General features: G+C 29.3%; 1 protein-coding gene across 1 annotated transcript in view; it reads right to left on the bottom strand.

Moving 5' to 3' along the window:
- Nucleotides 1-9,382: 9,382 nt before the first annotated feature.
- The window catches only part of LOC122805261 (rap guanine nucleotide exchange factor 4-like), a 2,335,347-nt gene continuing 2,334,467 nt past the window's right edge, over nucleotides 9,383-10,262 (bottom strand). The window contains exon 6 of the mRNA XM_044075349.1: nucleotides 9,383-9,438. Coding sequence (XP_043931284.1) covers nucleotides 9,383-9,438 — 56 coding nt within the window. The remainder of the gene's footprint in view (nucleotides 9,439-10,262) is intronic.

The following is a 10,262-nucleotide window of genomic DNA, read 5'->3' as shown; positions in this document are numbered from 1 at the left end:
TACTTATGAACAAGTACTGCATATTGCTTTTTACAAGGTAAATCATTTATTTCCTTCATTCCCTACTTCAAATGGTTACTAGTTCCATTCCTAAAATGTTAGATTTTGATTCTTTTAGCTATATATGAAATTAAAGCCACTTACTTTCATTTAGAGATTAAAAGGTTAAATTATTAATCTTAGTAGAAGTTAATCATTATTATGATTAAATCTATGTTAGGTGGCACACATCCCTGATATCTTGGCATAGTTGAGTAATATACTATTAAATATAATGCAAGCTGCAACAAATTACACTAAAGAGGCATGTTAAATTACATCCTGGGTTCTTACAATGGTCCAGTAGTGTGCTACTGATAGTAAAGTTGACATGCAATATTACCCAGGAAAGACATGCTATATTATAAACAAAGTATAAAAAATATAAATTTTTACATATATAAAAGTTACTACTGGAATGATATCAAATAATTAGAGTAAAACTCACACTTTTATAAGTTAAACTTGTCATTTTAATGCAAGTTTATATGCTATGTGTCCTTTAAAAATGGTAGCCTGCTTTTCATTAAACATCTCATATAAATAGTGCTTGCTGTATCATTAAATGTTATTTCTTTGAGTGCAATGGCTTTTTAGTGGTTGGGATACTTTGAGATTTTTTTTTTTTTGTGGTTTGGAGAAGTTTGAAGGATTGAAGTGCAGTGTGTATGTGGCTTGAATTCACTTCTGAATGTTATTGTATGAATTGCAACTGAAGGATTGTTCATTTTCAAGCCCTTATGAAAATCAGCTTGAAACAATTTGGAGTCATGATCAGTTTTGTGATGCTGCAGCAGTTCTGAAAATTCTATGAACTGTCCAGGTTACTTCTTCCTATCTAAAAGTAAATAATCATAATATTTTGAATGATACACTAAGATGTCAAAGAATATATGTTAGATAATAAGCAAAAGACAGTGAATTGCATTCTAAACCACTGTCAGTTATTACATAGTTCTGAATGCTTGCAGTATACCAAAAGGATAGTTTACATACTAGCCTATAGAATGACACTTCTAATAAAAAGTTTAGGATTATGTTTCTCTGTTATTGTCTCTTTTTAATAGTAACAAAACATAATATCTCAAAACAATTTATTATTGAAAGTTTGAATCTTGAAAGGGAAGATATTTCAAATGTTTGTTCAGATACTATTAGACATAACATTTAAGGAAAAAATAGGACTGATTCTAACAGTAGTACTAGATTAAAGAGTATCAAATATATAATGGTAAATATAAATGTTCTATTATATGACACTCTATGCTAGGATTATAGCTAAAATATAAAACCTAGAAATATAGTAATAGTATAATATATAGTATACAAACAAAAATAGAAAGAGATCAGAATAAGTAAATATGTATATTGTTAAAGAATATAAATATGTCTACAAGGGTCGGAGGTTTGCATAGTGGTTAAGGTGTTCATCTTGGGTCTATATTATAACATCGGAGTTTCACTGAAAATAGCAAAGCTGCGGAACACCGAATTTCTTCCTAGAGAAGGAATTTGGTTGGCCGTTCCTGTGGCTTCACTATGTTCAGCACTGTGGTGGAAAGTTACGGGTCGGGATCAGGTAAGTGTGCGATTGTGTGGATGTTAGGGTTAGGGCATGGGGTAGGTGAGTTAGGGTTAGGGTGCGGGTCAGGTAAGTGTGTGAGTGGGTGGACATTAGGGTTAGGGTGGGGTAGGTGAGTTAGGGTTAGGCCACGGGTGAGGTGAGTGTGTGATAGTGACGGATCTTAGGGTTAGGGTTTGGGTTAAGGTAAGTGGATAGCTAGTGGTGTATGTACAGTTTAGTGTAGAGTTAGATGTAGGATTTTAGGTGTATGTGTGTGGATTGCTGTTTGGTGTGTTTGTGTTGTGTGTATGTGTGTCGGAACAGCGAATTCTTTCCTATGGAAAATATTTGCTGTTCTGCATGTTCGATGTATAGGGGGTCGATATTAGAACATTTGACGTTTTAAAAAGTTGATGTTCTAATATAGACCTGTTCATCTTATAGGTACAAGGAGCAAGGTTTGATTCTCCCATGAGATAATTAGCTGGGCTTGGAATGGCCCACAAGGAGAGTTAGCTGGTACTAATTTATGAACTTATGATCCTATGAACAAATTTACAGACAGTAAATAAAATAGAAAAAATATAAAATCATCTGATGTATAAATTAATAACTATGAAAATAACGACTGACTTCCTCCCTATAAAAGACTAGGGAGATAATGTGAGGTACAGGGAAATATGATTATAGAGTTATTCAGTTTGGTCAAGTTATAGTAAAGATTCTGAACACCTTTTTAACTTTTTCTTATTCATAATAAGACACTGACTGGCTTTTTTAAGATAATGCAAACTAAAAATATATGAGACACATTAATATGAATCAGAAGCATGAACTGACCTTTTTTAGTCTAATGGAGAGTTTGAGAGGTAGTTTGTCTTTTTCAACAAAACCATTGTAGAATATGTTAGGGTTATATCACTAGGTAATTGTTTATTTGTTTCAAAAAAAATTGTCCATAGCTGAAACTTTTATATTTTTATATATAAAGTATATACGTTCTGTATATAAAAACAATTTAATTATACTTGTATTTTTCTTTCTTATATAAATGTCCGATTTTAAATGTATTTCTATAAATATTAATGGATTGAATAATCTAGTAATGAAGGGGAGTCTGTTCAAATACTTGCAATTACATAAAGCTCATAAAGTATTTCTACAAAAAAACACATTTACTTAATAAAGATGTAAATGAACTTTCATTAAAGAATTATTTGGTTTTAGCAGGTTCTGGCTTTCAAGCTAAAAGAAGAAACACCCGCATTTTATAGAAGACCAGTAAGGCCTAAAGTAAAAGATACCTATGTTGATAAAAATGGTATGTTAAGCATTGTTATAATTGAGTGGACCAGAAAACCATATACATTGGTGAAATCTTATTAGATTCTAGAGGTTGCAGCTAATGATGGAAAAATTACTTAGACACTATTGCTTATTACTTGAAAGGTGAAGTCATAATGGCTGGTGATTTTAATTGTATTTTATCAAACAACATTTCCACTGCAGAAAGAAAGCTGAGAATCACATCTTCAGCCAAACACTTTATGAATTTTGTAAATCTAATGAATTTAAATGATATATATGAGCTAAAGAAAACAAACTCACTTCAATTTACCCATTATTCATATAGATATGGACCACAAAATACTGATAAAATGTTGTCACAAAAAATCTGTTATCACTAGTTTCATGTCCATTATTGTACCATAATGCTATAATCTTTAATACGCTATAATCTTTAATATTATTTTAAAACTGACAAATTAATATAGCACAGGAGATTAAGAGTGCACATTATTAAAATAAAAGGATTCAAGGACTGGTAAGTTAAAGAGATCAAAAATTTCTTAGAAATCAACATGAATGGTGAAATAACTGAAATTTTGCTGTGAGATTCACTAAAGGCTAACTTAAATGGAAGAGTTCCAAGCTGGTATATTACTAAAACAAGAGGATGGGACAAATAATTGATACAGGCCAAAATAGACACACTAAAGTTAAATCTAAAACCAAATGACATTATCAGTCAGTTTGAACTTAAACATTAAATGCAAAATACACTGAAATTCTAAATTATAAAGTTTCAATAAATCTGGGAAAAAATAAACTTCAGGCTTATTCAGTAAAGCCTTTAAGTTTGCATAAACTTGATCTTAGATCAAAGAAAATGAATAAACTAAACCATATCAAAGAAATGATAACACATATAAATAATAAAAAAGAAAGTAGAACAGATATTAAAGGTATTCTTGAAGGCTTTAAAATATTTTATGGAAATATAAACAATAATACAAATAACCTAGATAATGGTGATATAGTTGAAACTTTTCTAAGGGAAAATATAAGTAATAAATTAGCAAGTGAACAAATAAAAACAAATTACAGACCATTCACTTTAACAAAATAAAAGGTCAACTAAAAAAGTAAAAAAATAATAAGGTGCCAGGATTAGATGGTCTTATACCAGAAATATACAAAGTACTACCAGAAGATGCAGTCAAAATATTAGATAAGGTCCATAGAGAAAAAAAAAACAACTGCAGAAGTCTCTCCATTAATAAAATATTCCCTTATATCACCTATTTTAAAACATGTACTGATTCCACAAAGTGTTCATCATACAGACCCCATTTCACTTTTAAATGTGGACTATAAGATGTTTATGTCCAGTTTAGCTAAGAGATTAATCTACTTATACCTAAACTAATTAACAATGATCAAACTGGGTTTATTTTAAATAAACAAATTCAGGATAATATAATAAGAATACTTGCTTAAAACAATTAAAGTGTATAATTTCTCACCTGAGCTAATTGTATTAATTTCTAAGTTATAGAATAACTCTTGTGCTTATGCTAAAATAAGTTATTTTCTTTCTAATTCTTTTCAATTCTGTTAAATTACGAAAAGGCACAAAAAAGGCTGTCCATTACCACCTTTACTTTTTGCATCACCTATAGAACTCTTTACTAATAGTATTAGATCCAATAAGAACATTAATGGTATCAAAATAAAAGGAGATTTCAAACTAAAGATTCAACTCTTTCCTGATGATATTTTACTAACAATAGGAAATATAGAAAATGCATTAGAACATATAATCAGTTCTATGAGTCAGTTTAAAGAACTCTCAAATGTAAGATTTAATCATAATAAAATAAATAAATTATTAATTAATAAATATTTAAAAAATTCATACAAAAATATTCTAACTTTAATTGGAATAACAATCAAATGAAATACCTTGGTATAACCATTATGTCTAATAGTAAATAAATGATACAAACAAACTTTCAACAGGTTGTTGATAAAATTTTAAGTTTAGTCACAAAACTGGAACAAATTCTTTTTTACCATGGAAGAATGATTGATGCTTATTAAGATGGTAATTCTCTCTAAAATGTTGTTTGTCTTACAATCTTTAGTACAATCTCTGACAAAAAAATGATAAATAAGATAAATAATATTACACTTAAATTATGTTGGCATCCTAATAAACTGAAAATTTCATTTGATTGGCCCAGAAAAGGTTGGGATAATTGTGGAGTAGGATTCCATGATATTCAATTGTATGAAACTTAAACAACTGTGAAAGTTATATCACTGTAGATAAATTCATCTTATGATTCAAGATGGAAACAAAATACATCAAGAAATATTATTAGTAAATAAATATATCACAACCAGCCATACACATATAGTACATAATAGTTTCATCTGGTTATTAAGATATTTTAGCATAAATGGTATTATAGCCTCGTCTCAAATTCCATATTTAAATACTATCATTTCCTCTTTCCAAAAGTTCACATATTCTAACCGTTGTATTAAAGAATTAATATCTTCTATGTTTCCAACTGCATATACAAATGACTGCTTAGAAACTCATAACTTCAACCAAATACTAGTATTGAAACAACAAAGTAACTTAATTTACTGGCATCAATTCTTAATGGTATTGACACATATACTGTTGAAAATTTAAGGTCCAACTACAATCAAGATTGGTAACAAATCATTTCCCAAATTATTGGGATTTTTAATAAATATCAATAATAAAGCAATGAAAAATAAATCATATTTGCAACAAATTTATAAAATCCTTAAGTTAGATTTTACATATTTAGACAATTGCTATTGGAACTACTCCTCAAAATGTAATAATGAAGACTTTTCTGAAGAATGCAAGAAATGAATACTAAAATCTGCAATAAACTACATTTTCATTATACTAGAAAATGTTCATTTGGAAACTTTTACACAGAGCTTTTATTGCTCCTAACAAAATTGCAATTATGTATAAATCAAATAGAATTAAATGCTGGAGATGTGATTCTGAAATAATAGTTGATTGGGCACATATGGTATATGAATGTGAAGTCATCTCCCCTTTTTGGAAAGAAATGGATAACTTTTTTCAAGCTTCATGGTCAGATAGATATAATATTTCTAAATATTTAGTTTTATTTAATGTTCCAATTCCTGAGATAATTCCAAAAACCCAAGTGCCCCTTCTTTGGTATATTCTTGTTATAGCCAGAAAAGTAATTACTAAAAATTGGAAAAGTAAAGTTACCTCTTTAGTGTTGAATTTATTAGCATGGCAAACATTGTTTGCAGTAGTGAAATGCATACTATAAAGATAAGACCTTCTAACATTACACATTTATATAAATCTTGGCTTAATCTTAAAGGCTTGCTTGAAAAATATTAATTATTGTTGATGTATAACTTTGAAGTTTTGATCAGTTGTGGACCTATGTAAGTAGTTATTTGTTTGTTTTATAATTGATTTGTTTATTTATTGTTTTAAAACCAAATACATTTTTTTTTAAAAGTTAGAGTGTTTAATATTTATAGAAATAATGAGATTTTGTTTGAAAATAGTTTAAATAAAATGGGGAGGCAAAAATAAGCTTTGTTACTAATACAGTCACTTATAAGTTCATTGAATTAGTTAAGTACTATTGGAAATTTTAATCAATGATACTGGATTTTTAATAATAAGTTGTATGATAAGACTATGTTGGTATTTAAATAGGGATGCAATATAAGGGTGCATGTTAGTTTAAGGGATATATAATGCAAACAAATATTGAGTTATATGGTAATAAAACTAAAGTTACTTTTCCTTGTCAGGCCTGTTCTACTTGTACATATATTATACAGATGTTTGGTAAAATAATTAATATTAGTTTGAGGCCCAATTATAAATATTTTTGTACTGTTGAGGGCATTGTTTATGCTCTTAGCTGTCCTTTTTATTTGATATATACAGTGAAGAGTAAAACAGTTTTTACAAGTAGATTACAGGAACATGAACAGGACATTAAGAAATTTAAATTGAAAACCTACTGCCATACATTTTAGTGAAGTGCATAAAGGTAATGCTATATTAAAGGTCATAATTCTTGAAAAACTATGTTGTATGCTTGTGGAAAACAATAATTTAAAAAACAAACTTTTGTATAAAGAAGCTCAATATATATTAAAATATGTCACATTATCTCCTGTGGGATTAAACATGGAGTATAATTGGAAGTAACTTATTTGACTTGACTAATTGGATAGTTGTCTTAATTGATTTATTATTAAATCAATTATTAATTATTGTAAGTGTTATGAATACCTGTGTGCTTTTACATTGTGATTTTTAATGAACTCCTACGAAGGCATTGCTGAAGCACTAGATTGTTAATAAAATTTTAATTTTGGATCTGTTGCCTTTGTTTTGCATGTGTGTGTGTGTGTGTGTGTGTGTGTGTGTGTGTGTGTGTGTGTGTGTGTGTGTGTGTGTGTGCATGTGTATGCGTGTGTGTGCATTATATTCCCTTTTTTGTATGAATTATTATCTTATTATCCAAGGACTATTCTATACCCTAGTCATTTTAATAGTAAAACAAGTGGCAGTATATATCATAAAATATACATCTTGTAATGCATTGTTTGCTGGAAGAGAGAAAGTGATTTAAACATCAGAAATTGTGAACTTTTATACAGCATATTAAAATATGATGAAAATAATGCTTTGTGTAGGCACTCTTTACTTTGCCAGAATTTTAAAAAGTATACTTTATGTGGTTAATAAAATACATGAGCTTTTTAAAGGTGGATGGTGGGGGAATACTTCAGCTAATCATGAGGCAGAGTGGCAAATCAAATTAAATTTTCCATGCCCAGAGATTTAAATGACACTATTATACTATGACATTAATGTATTTTAAATTTGAGATCTATTAAGTTATGACTTATTTAATTGAATGTTTCATTTTTAATATATGTTTTAAACATATGTCTCCAAAATAGAACATGATATATGATTTTAAAGCTGACTTTTATACTGACCACATGATGTACTCTTTTGTTTAGATCACATTTAATTTGTGCCATGACTGTTAAAAATCTCATTAAAGTATTATATGGTATTACATTTTACATACTGGTAAAGTCCAATACACTGGGGATGAGAGTGCTTAATAAATTTGCTTATACTGATGGGATTTACATTTAATATTTTTCTGGGGACACATTGTGTGGTTTTGGCATTTTCAAGTTTCATCTGCCAATACAGTTTCTCTAACATCAGAGAGTATTCCCACCAACCACATTAGCAGGATTTTCAACTTAATCTAGGATAAAGACCACACATTTCCTAAAATAATTTCTATTTGTAGATTGTTTGTGTAAAGCATTACTGGCATATCTGTTTATGACATATAAGTGTTGATGCATTCTTTAAGCCAATCTTCTCTTTCTCATATATAAACAAACTTACTAGATTGAATTATTTGCTACTTAGTAACAAGAAATATAATGCACTGTGGAATTTTAATTAGCATTATTTTTAGTCATTAAATAACATGTCATTCCAATGGTCCTTTACAGAAATGGACTTCAGAATACTAGTGAATGTAGATTTCAGTTTTAAGTTGCTCTGATTATATATCTGTAATCAGATGTGCAAACTTCCTGACTACACATTAAAAGCTGTTCTTACTTTTAGTCTCCTTTGTGTTTTCTGTTTTGTCCAATTTGCCTACTTGGTGATGTGTTATCAAAACATATTTTCTATCAATCCACAAAGTATGTTTGAAAGAGGCCAGTGTAATTTTGTTAAACATTTCAATTAACCAAATAATTTATCATTTGTAAAGAGACTACAGTGACTTAAATATATTTTATAAATTACAGAAGACTCTAATGGGTCTTGATAGAGGTTTTAAATATAATCATAGTGCCTTCCTCAAAGAATGACATATTTTATAAGTAGTATTCACAGCATAGATGTGATGGTATAAATTTAGTTATCCCCAGTACAGTTCTAGCATGGATAAACAAAATTCTGGCTCTGTCATCAGCTCTTCTTGGAATTTATTCTCCATCTATGTAAAATCATCAGTTAACTTGAGCAACCTTATGAAAAATACGTATGAGCATAGTGGGCTGTAGTTTAGTGACGTATGTGATATGGCTGGAAAATCAGTAAAATGCTGTTGTTGACCTCAACCCCCATTGATTTACTGAATGACTGATTAATTCATCTAGTAAATGAATGTTAAAACTATTACAACAATAATGCAGATCATATATGTAAAAGCAGCTGAATTCAGAAAAGGGAAGGAATGTCATTTGTTAAAATTACATAATTTTGCAAACTACATTGCAATAGGTTGAGACATGTTACAGCATTACTGGATTGCATTTTGGATGCTAACACACTACACACGAGAAAATAAATTATTATTTTTTACTTGTAGTATAAGAATTAAAACCAGCTTATCTTACCTTATTTGAGAGGGAATTACTTCCCATATTCTCCTTGTCAGGCATCCCTAAAAAAATGTAAAATTGTTGTAGTATAAGCAACAGTCTTCTTAAAACAATATTTAAATAAAGTTATAATGCAAGCACAATGATTTTATTTCAGCAATACATCTGCCATGAAACAGTCCTGCCTGAAAATAAGGAAGCAACTAAGAACAATTGAAGAAAAGCAGAACAATGTTAGTCCAGTGCATGAGTTCTAAGTTCATCAAAAAGTTATCCATATCTGTGTGCCATATACTTAATGGATTAAATGTCCCTCATTTTTACCATTTGTCCCTTTAAAAAATGGTGCACTCAGACTGATGTTATGCCTTAGTAATGGGAAACCTACATTAACAAGTCTGCCACTAAAACAACTTGTACTCATCAAAACTGGCCATTTTTGGCACACACACATTGAGCTGAAAACATACAATGAGACCTGCAGAAAAAATAATAATTATCCAAGATTAAAAGAAACACTTTAAAAACATAATGAGCAATAGTGCAATAATAAACATTAAAATGAACATTAATCAGTTTGATGAATAAAATAAGTAACTGCAGATTGAGTGAATAATACATAAGATAAAAAAAAGATATGTACTTATCATAATGTTTCATCTGTGCTGTCCATTTTCATTCTTCCTCAACTGTTGAGTTTGGATCCAATCCTAAGATCTGACTCGACTGTTACTAAAGCTCATGGCCACCAAAAATCTCTCAAGCTCCTCTCTTACCTATAATGCACCAATCCCTAAAATATTTCAGATCTTGTTTGATGTTTTATGTAAAATAGGAAGAAATACTACAACTTTCCTGACAGAAAGGCCATATCTGGAGATCAATA

The sequence above is a fragment of the Protopterus annectens genome, chromosome 6.part1, assembly GCF_019279795.1.
Source record: "Protopterus annectens isolate FY-2018-M chromosome 6.part1, PAN1.0, whole genome shotgun sequence".
Classification (NCBI taxonomy): Eukaryota; Metazoa; Chordata; order Ceratodontiformes; family Protopteridae; genus Protopterus; species Protopterus annectens.
The sequence above is the reverse complement of the archived record's forward strand: the minus strand, read 5'-3'. Positions and strand labels throughout refer to the sequence as shown.